At 26.6% G+C, this 16,847-nt stretch overlaps 8 protein-coding genes across 8 annotated transcripts; all 8 read left to right on the top strand.

Moving 5' to 3' along the window:
* Window positions 1-1,103: 1,103 nt before the first annotated feature.
* On the top strand, window positions 1,104-2,234 carry Bfra_012453 (putative atp synthase subunit; the record flags this gene model as incomplete). The annotated part of the gene is made up of 2 exons (XM_037342768.1): window positions 1,104-1,443; window positions 1,795-2,234. 2 exons carry the CDS (start codon window positions 1,104-1,106, stop codon window positions 2,232-2,234), a joined length of 780 nt encoding a protein of 259 aa, XP_037187350.1.
* A 3,143-nt stretch (window positions 2,235-5,377) lies between these two features.
* Window positions 5,378-6,070, top strand: Bfra_012452 (putative nadh-ubiquinone oxidoreductase chain; the record flags this gene model as incomplete). The annotated part of the gene is made up of 3 exons (XM_037342767.1): window positions 5,378-5,644; window positions 5,920-5,963; window positions 6,001-6,070. The coding sequence occupies 3 exons, from the start codon at window positions 5,378-5,380 to the stop codon at window positions 6,068-6,070; spliced, it is 381 nt and encodes a 126-aa protein (XP_037187349.1).
* An 11-nt stretch (window positions 6,071-6,081) lies between these two features.
* On the top strand, window positions 6,082-6,928 carry Bfra_012451 (putative uncharacterized 49.1 kda protein in nd3; the record flags this gene model as incomplete). Its single annotated transcript, XM_037342766.1, has 5 exons — window positions 6,082-6,088; window positions 6,267-6,320; window positions 6,357-6,413; window positions 6,459-6,801; window positions 6,826-6,928. 5 exons carry the CDS (start codon window positions 6,082-6,084, stop codon window positions 6,926-6,928), a joined length of 564 nt encoding a protein of 187 aa, XP_037187348.1.
* Window positions 6,929-7,054: 126 nt separating this feature from the next.
* Window positions 7,055-7,549, top strand: Bfra_012450 (putative nadh-ubiquinone oxidoreductase chain; the record flags this gene model as incomplete). Its single annotated transcript, XM_037342765.1, has 2 exons — window positions 7,055-7,107; window positions 7,354-7,549. 2 exons carry the CDS (start codon window positions 7,055-7,057, stop codon window positions 7,547-7,549), a joined length of 249 nt encoding a protein of 82 aa, XP_037187347.1.
* A 36-nt stretch (window positions 7,550-7,585) lies between these two features.
* On the top strand, window positions 7,586-8,517 carry Bfra_012449 (putative nadh-ubiquinone oxidoreductase chain; the record flags this gene model as incomplete). The annotated part of the gene is made up of 3 exons (XM_037342764.1): window positions 7,586-7,609; window positions 7,841-8,344; window positions 8,434-8,517. The coding sequence occupies 3 exons, from the start codon at window positions 7,586-7,588 to the stop codon at window positions 8,515-8,517; spliced, it is 612 nt and encodes a 203-aa protein (XP_037187346.1).
* Window positions 8,518-12,792: 4,275 nt separating this feature from the next.
* Window positions 12,793-13,860, top strand: Bfra_012448 (putative intron-encoded endonuclease; the record flags this gene model as incomplete). Its single annotated transcript, XM_037342763.1, has 3 exons — window positions 12,793-12,924; window positions 13,012-13,086; window positions 13,180-13,860. The coding sequence occupies 3 exons, from the start codon at window positions 12,793-12,795 to the stop codon at window positions 13,858-13,860; spliced, it is 888 nt and encodes a 295-aa protein (XP_037187345.1).
* An 18-nt stretch (window positions 13,861-13,878) lies between these two features.
* On the top strand, window positions 13,879-14,403 carry Bfra_012447 (putative intron-encoded endonuclease; the record flags this gene model as incomplete). Its single annotated transcript, XM_037342762.1, has 3 exons — window positions 13,879-13,939; window positions 14,183-14,248; window positions 14,345-14,403. The coding sequence occupies 3 exons, from the start codon at window positions 13,879-13,881 to the stop codon at window positions 14,401-14,403; spliced, it is 186 nt and encodes a 61-aa protein (XP_037187344.1).
* A 6-nt stretch (window positions 14,404-14,409) lies between these two features.
* On the top strand, window positions 14,410-16,257 carry Bfra_012446 (putative nadh-ubiquinone oxidoreductase chain; the record flags this gene model as incomplete). The annotated part of the gene is made up of 3 exons (XM_037342761.1): window positions 14,410-14,515; window positions 14,549-15,587; window positions 16,062-16,257. The coding sequence occupies 3 exons, from the start codon at window positions 14,410-14,412 to the stop codon at window positions 16,255-16,257; spliced, it is 1,341 nt and encodes a 446-aa protein (XP_037187343.1).
* Window positions 16,258-16,847: the final 590 nt, after the last annotated feature.

The following is a 16,847-nucleotide window of genomic DNA, read 5'->3' as shown; positions in this document are numbered from 1 at the left end:
ATTAGATAAAGCAGTATTATTAGATAAAGCAATATACTTAATCCTTTTTTTTATCTTTTGTTCGAATATTAATAAAAAAAAAAAAAAAAATGTTTAATTTAAATTATACTCAAATACCTAGTCCTTTAGATCAGTTTGAAATAAGAAATCTTTTAAGTTTAGATGCACCTATATTAGGTAACTTACATATATCCTTAACAAATATAGGATTATATTTAACAATAGGTGGTTTATTAATATTAACTTTAAGTGTATTAACAACTAACTACAATAAAATAGTAAGTAATAACTGATCAATAAGCCAAGAATCTATATATGCTACTGTACATAGCATAGTAACAAATCAAATAAATCCTACAAAAGGACAAGTTTATTTCCCTTTTATTTACACTTTATTTATATTTATTTTAGTAAATAACTTAATTGGAATGGTTAACAGGAGCCTACGTATTATTATTAATAAATTTTTTTATCCTGAGTTTCTTTTTGCCTACAAAACTGGCGAAAATAACAACGTTAGAGTGTATTCTACGACTACACCTGTATTGCCTAGTTATAATCTAAAGGGTAATAATTCTTACTATCTTAATCCTTATTATATTACAGGGTTTGTAGATGCAGAGGGATGTTTTACTACTTCTATATTTAAAGATAGTAGAATGTCAACAAAATGGCAAGTTAAAGCTATCTTTAGTATTTCTTTGCATAATAAGGATATAAAAATACTAGAAGCAATACAAAGAACATGAGGTGTAGGTAAAATATACAAACACGGTAAAGATTCAGTCGTTTATCGTGTTAGTTCTTTAAAAAATTTAACAGTAATTTTAAATCATTTTGATAAATATCCTTTAATAACTCATAAATTAGCTGATTTCCTTTTATTTAAACAATCTATATCTTTAATCGAAAGAAAAGAACATTTAACTGAGGGGGGTTTACTTAAATTAGTTGGGATAAAAGATGTCTTAAATTGTGGTTTATCCGAAAAATTTAAAGAGTCATTTCCTAACATAATACCTGCAGTAAGACCTGAGATTAAACCAACTCAAATAAAAAATATTTGATGGCTAATAGGGTTTGTTGAAGGTGAGGGATGCTTTATGGTTATTGCCCAAGAATCCAAAAACAAAACAACACATAATATAAGTTTAAGGTTTACAATAACTCAGCATGTTAGAGATTCAGTATTAATAGATAGTTTCTTAAATTATTTAGGTTGTGGTAGATGTTACTCAAGTCGTAATGAAGTAACATTTATTGTTTCAACTTTTTCGGATATAAATAATAAAATTATACCTTTATTTAAGAAATATCCTTTATTAGGTACTAAGCAAGAAGACTACTTGGATTTTTTAAAGGTAGCTTCCTTAATAGTATCTAAAGAACATTTAAGTAAGGAGGGTGTAGAAAAGATAAAAATTATTCAAAGTAATATGAATAGTAAAAGAATACATTAAATTACTAAAGTACTATTTTCATAAGTAGGTTAAACCTTGGGTAATTTATATTATGTCTTAACCTAAATTATACTCGCCTGACTAGGTAATATAAATACAATAATAATACGTTAAATTTCACTATATGCTGGTACTTTCTAACGCTTTGGATACGATATTTAAATAAAACACGTAAAAATTCTAAAGATGATACAATGAATAATCAGCAGGAAACCAAAATAATCTTTTAGATTATAAGAGGGGTCCTCAGAGACTAGCTGTGAAATGCTGCTCATATCTTTAGATATAGCAGTAAAGATATAGTCCAACTTGTTAAGTCTATATGTCTTATCAGGTAGTCCATACAGTTTTGCTTCAACAAGTCACTTTGTATTGACTTTTGCCTTAAGTTTTACTATAGTTTTAGGAGCAACTATATTAGGGTTCCAAAAACATGGTTTAGAATTTTTTTCTTTATTAGTACCTGCTGGTTGTCCTTTAGCATTATTACCTTTACTGGTTTTAATAGAATTTATTTCATATTTAGCTAGAAATATTTCATTAGGTTTAAGATTAGCAGCTAACATATTATCAGGTCACATGTTATTAAATATCTTATCCGGTTTCACATACAATATAATGACAAGCGGTATAATCTTTTTCTTTTTAGGTTTAATACCTTTAGCTTTCATTATAGCCTTTTCAGGTCTTGAGCTGGGAATAGCTTTTATACAAGCACAGGTATTTGTGGTTTTATCTTCATCATATATCAAAGATGCTTTAGATTTACATTAAATTAAAATTAGCTATTAGTTATGTTTTAAATTATTTTTAATTTAAATAATTAAAAAATAAACATGTTTTAATAAATACTATTAAAACCAGGAGTTATAGAGTAAAGATAGATAGCTATTTTGAAGGGAGATAACTATGTTATAGGGCGGGTTAGGGGCCCTTATATGTTTAGGTTTAGGTTTATTAATAAAGAATAGCCCCCCTTGTTTCACCAGTGTTAACTTTATTACCTGCATGTTTACAGTGCAAGGGTATTTATGCAAAGCAGGAGAGAGGCGTAAGCATAATTTATTTAAAAAATAAATTCCTCTTTTGTATAAACTACTTGTTATAACTTTATGAAGAATTTAGCAATGGTATGCTGGAAACCTCTAATGCCTTAAAGACTTGTCAAAGTAAAAATTTTAAGGATATTTTAAGGAGCAATCAGCAGGGAACCGAAATTAGTCCTAAAGTTCTGAGATTCTTAAATCTAAATACATCTATAATATGTGAAGTTATATTTTGGGATTTATTAGGGCTCCTCAGAGACTATACGTAAGATACTATTTAACTAAAAATAGGATAAAGATATAGCCCGCTTTTTAGATAAATTAATCTTAATTTATTTTTATGTTTCATAATTATAGTGTGAAGTTTATAACTAATAGGTCTTGCTTTGCACCACTAGAAGGTTTTGGTGATTTTGTCTTCGAGCTATATAAAATATGTCTTGGATTTACATATAATTGTATTATAATTTGTTTTAAATATAGCTGAGTAATGCCTATTATTCTTTTTATATTTAATCTTCTTTTTATATTTAATATTCTTATCTCCGTGTTCTTTTATTTAGACTTACATATAATGTGTAATGTATTTTTAGATGGATATTTAAATATGATGAGTATTAATAATATGTTAAACCCAGAGTCTTCAAGTAGTAATAATCTTGGAGGTAATAACTCGGGGTCAGATGGTAACAATCCAGGATTTGAGGGTAACAACTCAGGGGTAATGGTCCTGATTCAGGAAACAATGCTCCTGAAGGTAGTGAAGACACACGTAATAGTGTAGAAAATAAGTTTCATATACAATATGATTATAATAAAAATGTATCTATTAATAAAATACCTGATGTTTATTCACATGTAGGTGCAGGTGAGTTAAATAAAAAAGAAATTGGTTATATACATAGAAATATTCATTTAAACCCTGCTTGGCATTATAGTATTTCTAGATACAAGATTCTCAGAAGAAATGGTGTTAAAGCTGCTACGGGGGTAATACCAGTTACACAAGGGATATATGTTATATGTCTAGATTTACGAAAAATTAGTATATAAAAGATAAGTAATGTTCTAGTTAATTAATCTATAATAAATTGGTTTTTACCTATTAATATTAATAGGTCTTTTCAGGTTTAAACCTAAATGAAAGTTATGGGGGGAGAAGCATTATATTAGCTTAGTTAATATAATTTATAGCCCCATATTATCCCCTATCTATCTGGTTATTATAGGATAAATAACGCGCGCTCAACCGTTTTATTAAATTGATCATTTAGCAGGAGAAATATAGGTGATCAGTCTTGATACTTAGTCAAGTGAAAGTAGATTGCTGCAATAGCCCTTAACGATGTGAGATTAATATAAGGATCCGGTTCGGACCCTACGCAAGCGAAAGTTTACTATTCCAATTGTACTGTGTCATATTGTAACATTAATATTAGCGTTATTGCTCATATTAAATTCATTTAATTAGTAAAAAAAAAAGTTATCCTGGCAAAGCAGGGGGATTTATTTTATGATACACCTTCCCATCCCCAGCAAAGCTGGGGATGGGAAGGGGACAGGTATATTTTATTTTTAAGGTATAGGGGTATGAAATAAACAGGAGCTAAATAAGAGCTAGAAACACATAGGTATAAGTCAATTTAAATAGTTTTAGGAGGTATAATTACTATATAAAAACATAGCATTGAACAATATATTTGGATTAACCTATGTGAATATGTTTATGAAAACTGGCATGGTTGAAGTTATGAAGAGGTTAAAAAGTTAATAAGTAAAGAGTCTAGTTTTTGTGGATTTATAACTTAAATCTCCAACTAAAGGGTTTTTAAATAATTTTTATACGATGGTATTCTCCATAAAAATGTATAACAGGATTGTTTGATGATAAAGCAAGCCATCCTGAGGCTAAGGATAACTATTTAAAATTATGTTTTAGTATATTTTGTATGCTTCGTGCTTATAGTGGGTTAAAGGCTATTTATAATGATAGTTCTGTACAAATATCATAATTTAATTAAAAGCTGATTTTCATATAAGAAGGAAAGTTTAGAAAAGCATTAAAAAAATTTTAATAAATTTTATTACTACAATAAACATTGTATAAAATTTGCTTTAAGTTATAATACTGTTTGGCTAGTTATAGTCGAGAGAGAATAAGACATAATGAAGCTAAAGCATACATCTTAAAGTCCATAGCTTAAATATTGGGGTTTATTTTTACAAATTTAACGAATAATGGGTGAATATTTTATTAGTAATGGTGTTATATTTAATTAGATTAATACCAGTAATTTAAGTCTTTTAATTGCTGCACCTTTTTTTTAATTATATACTATGTTAGAGGGTTTTTAAGAAAGTTTAGTTTTCATATTTTAAAGTATATAGAGACCTTAGTTTAAGGGTAAAATACGAGACTTTTAATCTTTGTTATATGGGTTCGAATCCCATAGGTCTTAAATTTAAAAACTATTTTTTGGGTTATTTTTAGAATTAAATATAAACGGCCATAGGTTAATGGTAGACCTTTCGTCTTCCAAACGATTTGTGTCGATTCGATTTCGGCTGGCCGTAAGGGTTAATATTCTAATTGGTAAGAACCTTCTTTGTCATAGAAGTGTATATCGGATCGAGACCGGTTTAACCCGTATACTTTAGAATAATTAAAAGTATTTAGGAAAAGTTGTTATTGGTAAAACGAGATATTTGCTAAATATTGTGTTCTACACCTGGATGTTCGAATCATCTCTTTTCCGATATAATATAAGTTATAAACAGTATACTTTAATATTAAAATATAAAGAGCATAGTTTAATGGTAAAATTTGAAGCTTCAAACTTCACCTTCTCAGTTCAAATCTGAGTGCTCTTGATGGTAATTTTTTCTATATTATTTTTATTATTATCTAATGCCGTTACTTTAAGACGAGACAAATCTATACTTTTTAGTAGAGTAGCTATCACAGTTTTACTCTATTCTTCTTTAATTGCTTTTTATAGCTTATACTTTTGTTTAGATAGTGGTATAGGTTTATATGGTGGTTTATTCCATGCTACAACTACAACACATGTTTTTCATATTTTTATCTTTTTAATTAGTGCTGCAATATTACAATTAACAGCTTTTTATCCAAGAAAAGTATGAATAGCTGAATATTCTTCAATAAGTAAATTGTTATTATATAACTTTCTTTACTATAGATCAAAAATAGTAAATAAAATGGGAGAGCAATTTAAAATAATAGAATACCCTGAGCGACAATCTGGGACATTGTCAATATTATGGGGCAAACTGTCAAACTCCGGGGACCTCCTAAAGCTTCTGATTCCAAATCTGGTTGAATTATACCGTGGTGGCTGAACTAATTATTCAGGTACGGAAATAACTCAGAAGATAACCCTTCGTATTCTCAGGTTAACTATCAAATTTATTTCGGTTATATACCTAGGATTATTACGTAAGGGCTGAAAAAATACTATTTTTTCTGTCGAAAGATCAATGGACAATCGCGGATCTAAATCAAACTACATGTTTGTAAAAGAGCAACGAGTAGACGGCAGTTGATTCATTGGATCATGTCCAGTGAATTTAAGGTATACTCTAAGAGGGTTCGAGAGAATTTCCTGAGCTGGAATCCCTTCTAACCAAATTCTAAGTAAACGGCTATATTCAACAACTAATAATTCAAAAAATCTTCTTCAACCAAAATTATCTACTATAGACAAGGGTAGTTTTAGTTTAAACCCCTGATTCGTAACAGGGTTTATAGACGGAGATGGTTCATTTGCTGTTTCCATTGCTAAGAAGAAATCAGGTATAGGTTGAAAAATTCAACCCATATTAACAATAGGGTTAGATCAAAAAGATCTAGATCTTTTGGTCCAAATTAAAGATTTCTTTAAAGTAGGTAAGATTTATACTAGTAAAAGGGGGATAATTTATTATACCGTAGGTTCTACAAAAGATTTAATAAAATATATCTTACCTCATTTTGACAAATATCCTTTAGCTACTGCTAAATTAAAAGATTATTTGGTATTTAAGAAAATAATTCTTCTTATGGAAAAAGGAGAACATAATTACTTGCCAGGTTTATTAAAAATCTTCTCACTAAGGGCTATTTTAAACAAAGGGTTACCGGGTATAATAAAAACCGAATTTCCTTATATTATCCCTGCTATTCTACCAGAATTTAAGGTATCCTCTGACTTTAATCCTCACTGGTTATCGGGATTTATAGCTGCAGAAGGGTCTTTCTTTATTTCTCTTTATAGTAATGAGAAAAGAAAAGCAGGGTACGCAGTAAGTCTAGTTTTTAGTTTAAGTCAACATGTTAAAGATATAGAGTTACTAGAAAGACTCGCTAAATACTTAAAATGTGGTAGAATCAGTGAAGCCAGTAACCGTGAAACAGCTGAATGAATTGTCAGCAGGTCGGATGATATTAACCTAAAACTGATTCCATTCTTAACAAATTATACTCTTTCAGGAGTAAAACTATTAGATTTCGAGAGATTTAAAAAAGCGTCTATTTTAATAGAAAATAAAATGCACTTAACACCAGAAGGAGTTACATTAGTAAAAGCTATTAAAGATGCAATGTATAATAGGTAATTGTGTTAATAGAAAGGTTAATCTGGTTTAGTTAGATTTTAAAGGTTATAGTTGTATTCATAGATTAAAAGTTAATTATTTAGAATTTGTATGATAAATTCAGTTACTTCGTTAATATTATTATTTATTATAACAGGGGCTATATTTTTAGTGTCAACTAGTGATTTAGTTTCTATTTTTTTATCTATAGAGCTGCAAAGTTATGGACTATATTTACTTAGTACATTATATAGAAACTCAGAATTAGCCACAAGTGGTGGTTTGACCTACTTTTTATTAGGTGGTTTAAGCTCTTGTTTTATACTTTTAGGATCTAGCTTGCTATATGCAAATTCGGGTACAACTATCTTAGATGGTATATACGTTATTACTAGTTTAAGTGATATAGGAAACAATGGTCATGCTTCCGCAGAGAATATTTTGTATTGATATAAACCTTATTACATTAATTTTTCTTTACTAATTATGAGCGTAGGGTTCTTATTTAAAGTAAGTGCAGCTCCCTTTCATTTCTGAAGCCCTGATGTGTATGACGCTATTCCAACAATAGTTACAACATTTGTAGCTATAGTAGCTAAGATATCTATATTTATATTTTTCTTAGAATTAGTACATTATACAAGTAATTCACTATTTTCTTTCCAATACAATTGAACTACAGGTTTACTAGTTAGCTCTTTACTTTCACTAGTAATAGGTACAGTTGTAGGTTTAACACAGTTAAGAATAAAAAGATTATTTGCTTATAGTACTATAAGTCACGTAGGTTTTATATTACTAGCATTGAGTATTAACAGTATAGAGTCTATTCAAGCCTTTATATTTTACTTAATGCAATACTCAATTAGTAATTTAAATGCCTTCATAATTTTAATAAGTATTGGTTTTTCTCTTTACTATTACGTTAACGATAATGAAGAATATAAAGAATTAGCCGATAAAAATAACTCACCTATACAATTAATTAGTCAACTGCAAGGTTACTTTTACATAAACCCAGTCTTAGCCTTAAGTTTTACTATTACAATATTTTCTTTTGTGGGTATACCACCTTTAATAGGATTCTTTGCGAAACAGATGGTTTTAAGTGCTGCTTTAGATAGTGGTTACGTATTCCTTACATTAGTAGGAATATTAACAAGTGTAATAAGTGCAGTATACTATTTAAACATAATAAAACAAGTTTTTTTTGAAAAACCTGAATATAAAATAAACCCGGAAATAGTAAATATAAACTTACATGGTAGTATTATTAAAAATAATGTTTTAATTAAAAAATTAACATTTAAATTAGACAATATTGTTTTATCTAGTTCTTTAACTATAACAATTTCTGTATTAACCTTAATAATACTATTATTTATATTTACCCCACAAGAATGATTAAGTATGGCTAATATATTAGCATTAATATTATTTAACGCTTAAATGACAAGTACTACTTTTTTTTTTGTATTTATACCTATATTAGCAGTTATACTATTAGCTGTTAATCTTCTATTTGCTCCACACAATCCTTATCAAGAAAAGGATTCACCGTTCGAGTGTGGGTTCCACTCATTTTTGGGTCAAAATCGGACTCAGTTCAGCATCTCCTTCTTTATTTTTGCTTTATTATTTCTTTTATTTGATTTTTTTTAGTTTATCTTATGTAGTTATTATATGGTTTAGTTATAATGTTAATATTCTTTTTAGCCTTAACATTAGGTTTTGCCTTTGAATTAGGTAAAATGCTTTAAAAATTGATAGTAGACAACAACAGTCTATTTTCGAGAGTGGACATAAGAATATTTCATTTATAAGTAAACGGGAGTATTTACTTTAAACAAACTTTTTTTTAAAAGTATTTACGGTATTCTAGTTATAAATCCGATAAAGAATACTTATTAATAGTTTATTGGATATTGATCTTTTTAAAAATTACCTAGATATTATCTCTCTTTTGTATTACAGCTTCCTGGCTTTTTTTGGTACTGCTGTTTCTGAAAGCTTTTCAGAAACAGCATTAAATGTTAAAGAGGTTTTATTTAATATTTTTTTTTTTTTTTTTTTTTTTTTTTTTTTTTTTTATACTGAGAGTTATTAGTATTTTTTAATTATTTTTTAAATAGTTATAGATTTAATTTTATTATTCTGCTTTTATGTATATTAAAGTTTTACTTAGTGATTTTTTTTTATTTAGAATATTGGTATCTATTTAGTAACTATAGACTATAGTACTATATAGTACATTTTATAAAGTTAGATAGTTTTTATATTAAATAGTATATCTTAAAAGATAAGACTACACTTATTTTTTAAGTATTTATAAGTCTAGTAATTTATTTATTTTATTATAATACTTAGAAATGGTGTATATAAGATATTAATTATAATATATTATTAGTATAATATTAAGCATTTAAATTCTAAAGGTATATGCTATTTATTTTATATATGCCAGAATTATATAATATAGATAAAGCTATTTAGAATAAGTATTAATTATTTAAGGATGAATGCCTTAGTTTAGATTAAATGATCTTTATAGTAAATATATAATTAGATAATTAAGAATCTAAGATTTAATAGCTGACATATGTTATATTTTAGTATAAATTAAAATAAGATTAAAGAATACTTTATATTATATTATTTTTTTATAAAAGATAAACATTTTATATAATATATATGTTATTTATTATAATTAAGTCTTATAATAGTATAGCCTAGTTTTAATATTTAAATATAAGAAATAGTCTATTAATTACATTAATTATTTTATTAGTTATATTATGTTTAATATTTATAGAAATTATTTAATTATAATATTATTTTAATAAATATTAACAAGCTTTAATGTTTAATTAAATGACTTATTTAATTATTATAAATAAAGGAGCATGTATAATTTATTAGCAGTAATAAAAGTTATTATTTAGATAAATACGATTTATATAAATAGATTATTAAGTAAATCAAATGTTTATAGCAACTTGGTTTCTTTAGTATAGAAATATTAGTTAAGTTACATGAATAAATAATGTTTATTTTATAATCTATTTATAATATTTATGTCTTTTAGATAATTATAAAAGTATAATTAAAAGTTATGCTAATATAATTAACATTATGTTAATATAAACTTATTTTATTTAAATTATAATGTATAATATTAATGAAATTTTTATTATAGAAATATATTAAGCTTATTAATAAATATAAGTATTTATTATATTGATAGAAATTAGATTAATAATAATAATAAAATTTTATGATGTCTTTTAGAAATATATATTATAGTTCATTATTAAATATTTTTATTTTATTCCTATTAGTGATAATATCTAGAGAAATTAATTTAGTAATTAAATAGATTATCTACAATTATAATATTTAAGTGCTGATTTATCATTCTTATGTATATTATTGATATAATAAATTGTTTTTTAAATAAAGATATTAATTATATGTTTTTAACTTTATTAATATATAAATAGCATAGAAATTATGATTAATACAGATAGTTTATTTATCACTAAGTTTATGTTTTAATATAGTTAAATTTTTCATTGAGTAAGATTAATAAAGAGAATTATTCTTCTCCTCTGTTGTATGTACCTTAATAGCAAAAGAGTATCTTATTTTATGTTAAACATTGTTTCTTAATAAAAATCATTTAAATACTTCTTAAGAGATTAATAAAAAATATCATGGTTGTCTTATATGTACATGCAATAGTGGGTCATATCCTAGTTTGGTTTTTTTTTATATATAGATTAGAGGTTACCTGCTATTTATATTTTCTTATTTACAGTATGTTAATAAAAAAAAATGAAAGCTTTATAAAAAATATAATATCATTTACAGAAATAATAAATTATTTAGCCATTATATAATAAATATAATATTTGTATGATGGCTTATAGTTAAATATTACATAATAAATAGAATAGTTTATCTTTCTTTTTTGATAGTTGAAATAGAATTTATTATCTTATTAATGAAAATTTTATAGTTAACGTGCTAATTTTATAATTCTAAGACTTAAAAAAAATATAAAAAATATCAATAGTTGCTACTTTTATACATAATAGATTGATATAGAAAGTTTGTATATTTATGCTTATATAATTAAATAATTATAGTTATCTATAAATTATTGTAATAACAATTTATTAATAGAATGATGCTAATAACTATATAATAATACTTTTTTTTATTTATTAAACTAAATTGAAGATTGATTATTAAATATAATAAATATACTAGCCTAATCATAATCTTTATACAATTAAATTAGCTAAAGCTTTTAAATAAAATTAGATATTTAAGATAATAGCTAATATAATTAAGAATGCATTAAATATTCTAACTTAAATAAATATCTTTATCAGAATAGCTTTACAAAACTAAGAAATTACTATTATATAAATAGTTAATTAATCTATATTAAGATTTAAGGCTTTAATTAATATATAACATCAATCTTATTAGTGAGTAATTTTAGATTATATAAAAACAATAAAGTATTTAGATACAATTAACAATGTTTTAATTAAGATTATATTTACTTATAATTTACAAGTTTTTTATTTTACAAAAGTTGATAAACATAATAACTATTAATAAACATATATTAAAAAGAATAAACATTAATCTAATTTAAAGTTAAAACTAAATATTATTAATTGAATCTATTAAATTAATAAGAATTATTTATACTAATAACTATTCATTTAAAATTAATAAAAGAAGTAGACGATATATTAAATAAAATATAAAGCAGTTTAGAAAGAATTTATTATGCAGTAAAATACATTAGATAGCTTAAATTCGATCATTTATCTAATAAACCTTATTATTAATACAACATTGATATTAGACATGACAAAACATTAATAAAAGGTATTGAGTTCAATACCTTAAATGCTATTTAATATTAAAGATACGTTTATAATTTATTATTAAAAAATGATAATCAGGTTAGAAACAAAATTAAAAAAGTAATTACAATCTAATACTTAATTATTTAGATACGGAAATTCAATAAACTTATGAAGAAATCTACAATTAGAATATTAAATTGCCAGGAAATCAAGACAAATGTATTGAAGAGAAATTACCATTAATATGGTAATTTAACAAAAATAAAAAAATAGTAAATTAAGACTATATTGAAAAAAAAAAAAAAAAAAAAAAAAAAAAAAAAAAAAAAAAAAAAAAAAAAAAAAAAAAAAAAAAAAAAAAAAAAAAATAAGTAAAAATTTACCTTTATTAGATCAATAGTTGCCGGATTTTTAGGTAGAAAAGTCGGAGTTAGCGGAGCACAATTTATTACATGTTCAAGTGTAATTGTAACAACCTTACTAGCAATCGTAGCTTTTTTTGAAGTAGGTTTAAATAACATACCTGTGTCAATAAACCTTTTTAGATGAATAGATAGTGAATCACTAAATGTTTTATGAGGTTTCCATTTTGATAGTTTAACAGTGTCAATGCTTTTACCGGTTTTAATCGTTTCTTCTTTAGTGCATATTTATTCTATAGGATATATGAGCCATGATCCTCGAGGTTGCGTCAGGGGAAAACGCATCTATGGGGGTAAATTGTCAAACTCCGGGGACGTCCTAAAGCTTCAGGTACCAAGCTATAACTGAAAAGTTATAAGTGGCTGAAATAATTACTCAGGTATGGTAATAATCCTTAAGACGAGTGAAAACGAAATGGACAATCGCGGATCTAAACCAGTAATACTAAATAATATTACTGTAAAAGAGCAAAGAGTAGACGGCAGTTCATTGATTAAGCCGCATTTTATCAATGTAAGGTGTACTCTAGGGTGTTCCGAAAGGAACAGAGGTGTAAAGCTCGGTTTCAACCTGCAACAAGGTTGAAACCCCTATGTCAAGGTCCCATCTAAACTATTCGGTTTAAAAGAATTCTCTACCTGTGATTCTGCCCATGCTCGCACAGTAAATCCTGGGGTCTGATCTGGTTTAATAGATGGTGAGGGTTCGTTTGGTATAACGGTAGACAGAAGTAAAACACGTCAATTAGGTTGACGTGCACTATTAAAGTTTCAATTAGGTTTACATACGAAAGATCTTAATGTATTATATCTATTACAACAACATTTGGGTGGTATTGGTTCTATTCATTTAGCTAAAAAGCGAGATATAGTTAATTATTCAATAGACTCAATTGAAGATTTGAATAAACTTATTCTTTATTTAGATAAATATCCGTTATTAACTCAAAAAGCCGCGGACTTTTTATTATTTAAACAAGCGGTAAAACTTGTAAATAATAAAGCTCATCTTACTGTTGAAGGTTTAAATCAAATAGTAAATATAAAAGCATCGATGAATTTAGGTCTATCTGATATGTTAAAGTCAGAGTTTGCTGGATATACTCCAGTTGAAAGGCCTGTTATAAATTCGGGTAGTGTATCTTTAGACCCGGATTGGATTTCAGGTTTTGTCAGTGCTGAGGGGAATTTTGACGTTCGTATTCCAACCACGAACAGTAAATTAGGTTATCGAGTACAGTTGAGATTTAGAATATCTCAACATAGTAGAGATCTTAAACTGATGGAAAATTTAGTTGAATATTTTGGGTCTGGAAAGGTGTACAAATATGGTGGTAAGTCTGCTGTTAGTTTTACAATTGTGGACTTTACAGATATTACCAATATAATTGTTCCATTCTTCAGTAAAAACCCTATCATAGGTATAAAACTCTATGATTATCTTGACTGATGTAAAATTCATAGTTTAATGATTAATCGTGCTCATCTTACGGTTGAAGGTGTACAATCTATTAGAGAGATAAAATCTGGTATGAACACAGGTAGAAGTATTTAAGATTAATAACCTTTGTTAACGTCAAACACCCGATAAACCAGTAGCAGGATGAATTTGACTTAAAAGCATAATCAACGATTCTTTAGTTATTTAAGTTTATTCACTTTCATGATGATTGTGCTAGTAACAGCAAACAATTTCCTACTAATGTTCGTAGGTTGAGAGGGTGTTGGAATTTGTAGTTATCTTTTAGTAAGTTTCTGATTTACTAGAATAGCAGCAAATCAAAGTTCTATCTCTGCTCTATTAACTAACCGAGTGGGTGATTGTTTTTTAACTGTAGGTATGTTTGCTATATTATGAAGTTTTGGTAATATAGATTATGCTACAGTATTTTCATTAGCTCCTTTTGTTAGTGAAAACATTGTTACAATTATAGGTATTTGTTTATTAATTGGTGCTATGGCTAAAAGTTCTCAAGTTGGATTACATGTTTGATTGCCGATGGCGATGGAGGGTCCTACACCTGTTAGTGCTTTAATCCACGCAGCTACTATGGTTACTGCTGGAGTATATTTACTAATGCGTACAAGTCCTTTAATCGAATACAGTTCAACTGTATTAATACTATGTTTATGATTAGGTGCAATAACTACAGTATTTAGTAGTCTTATTGGTTTATTCCAACAAGATATTAAAAAAGTTATTGCCTATTCTACTATGAGCCAATTAGGTATGATGGTAATAGCAGTAGGTTTATCGTCATATAACCTTGCCTTATTCCACTTAGTTAATCACGCTTTTTACAAAGCATTACTATTCCTAGGTGCCGGGGCTGTAATTCATTCAGTGGCGGATAACCAAGATTTTAGAAAATATGGTGGGTTAAGACCCTTCTTGCCTTTAACTTATTCTGTGATGTTAATAGCAAGCCTTAGTTTAGTTGCTTTCCCATTTATGACCGGGTTCTATAGTAAAGATTTTATTTTAGAATCTGCATATGGACAGTTTTACTTTAGCGGTACAGTTGTTTACTTTATAGCTACAATTGGTGCTATGTTTACGACTTTATATAGTGTTAAAGTATTATATATTACTTTTTTAGGGCCGGCTTTAGGTCCCGTGACTAATTATAATAATGCACACGAAGGTAATTTATTTATGAGTTTACCCTTAGTAGTTTTAGCCTTATTCTCTATATTCTTCGGTTATATTACTAAAGATATTTTTATAGGTTTAGGGTCTGGTTTCTTTACGGATAATTCTATATTTATTCATCCAACACATGAAATTATGCTAGATACGGAATTTGCTGTACCAACCTTCTTTAAACTTTTACCTTTGGGTTTTACATTATGTCTTAGTACATTAGCCATTATCATATCGGAATTTTACCCGGAATTGATTGTGAGATTTAAGTTCACAAGATTTGGTTACAACTTATATGGGTTCTTTAATCAAAGATTCTATGTAGAAATGTTCTATAATAATTTTATTACAAACAAAGTGTTACACCTAGGTGGTCTAACAACTAAGGTTTTAGATAAAGGAAGTGTAGAGCTTGTTGGTCCTTACGGTCTTGAAAGAGGACTGCTGATATTAAGTAATAATATCGAGTCTTTAAGTACAGGTGTAGTTACAAATTATGCGTTATATGTTTTAATAGGTTTTGTTTCATATTTGTTAATTATTTTTTTAGAATTAAATATGGACCTAGTTTTATTGACTTTACTTAGTATTCCTTTTACATTAATGCCTACTTCTTTGCAAAGCATCCCTAATAATTCCTCAAGGAAGTAATATTAAACTTAGGAAATCATCCTTATTAACTTAAGGTAATAATAAAAGGAGCTATTTAGCTAAATCCAATCAAGGAATAAGCGGAAGTCGTAATTATAGTACTGGTAGTTTAATCAAAGGGGAAATTAAAGACGATGAAGGTTCAGCTATTCACCTTGAACCTTGATTTGTAACTGGATTCGTAGACGCGCTATAAAAAAAAAAAAAAGAATAGAATGTATTTTTTATTTATATTTATTTTTATATTTATTTTTTTTTCTTTTTTTATTGGGTTGTTTCTCATTTCAGGTTAGACAAAATTCTAAGCTATGGGTAGGTTGAGAGATTATACCTATCTTTTCAATATCTCTTCATAGGAAAGATTTACAACTATTGGAAGGAATTAAAGCATATTTTGGTGGTATTGGTAGAATATCCAAACACGGGGAATCTTCTTATAGTTACACTGTAACGTCTAAAAAGGAATTAACTATACTTTTAAATCATTTTGATAACTATGGTTTAATTACTCAGAAATTAGCCGATTACCTTCTGTTTAAGAAGGGTTTTTAGATATTTAAGCCAAAAGCCCATTTAGTAAACGAAGGTTTACAGTCTCTTTTAGCCATTAAAGCCAGCCTAAATCTAGGTAATAATGAGGAATTGAAGCAGGCTTTTCCAGATATTGTAGCCACACCTAAACCTGGGGGTCTATATTTTCAATATAATGCAATATGGCAAAGGGAAGGTTTACTTGAATTACATTAAATTTAATAAAAATTGTGTACAAGAGCCAAGCGTACTTTTTTTAAAAATTAATTCTTATTATAATAATTTTTATTATAATTATTTTTTATAAATTAAATTAGTAATCCAATCAAATAGATTGGGTTAATTCTCTACTATCGTCGTTAATTTGTTGGAGGTATAAAATAATAATCAGAAGAATCTATTCGAGTTTTTATGTCGGTTTAAGCTCTTTTTAATTTAAATTAGGCTAAAACTATGAATAAAGGTATTATTTAAACCGTAAGAAATAATTTTCTTGTAAATTGCTATTGTTTTTCTTTTGTCTTGCTCTTATTGTTATTGGAGGTATTTTAGCTAAAAGTGTATTTTTAGTTTGATGGCTTTTATTTCAGTATTGTTTTAGATAAACGTTG

The sequence above is a fragment of the Botrytis fragariae genome (assembly GCF_013461495.1).
Source record: "Botrytis fragariae strain BVB16 chromosome Unknown tig00000322, whole genome shotgun sequence".
Classification (NCBI taxonomy): Eukaryota; Fungi; Ascomycota; class Leotiomycetes; order Helotiales; family Sclerotiniaceae; genus Botrytis; species Botrytis fragariae.
Note: the sequence above shows the minus strand (reverse complement) of the source record. Positions and strands in the feature narration are given on the sequence as shown.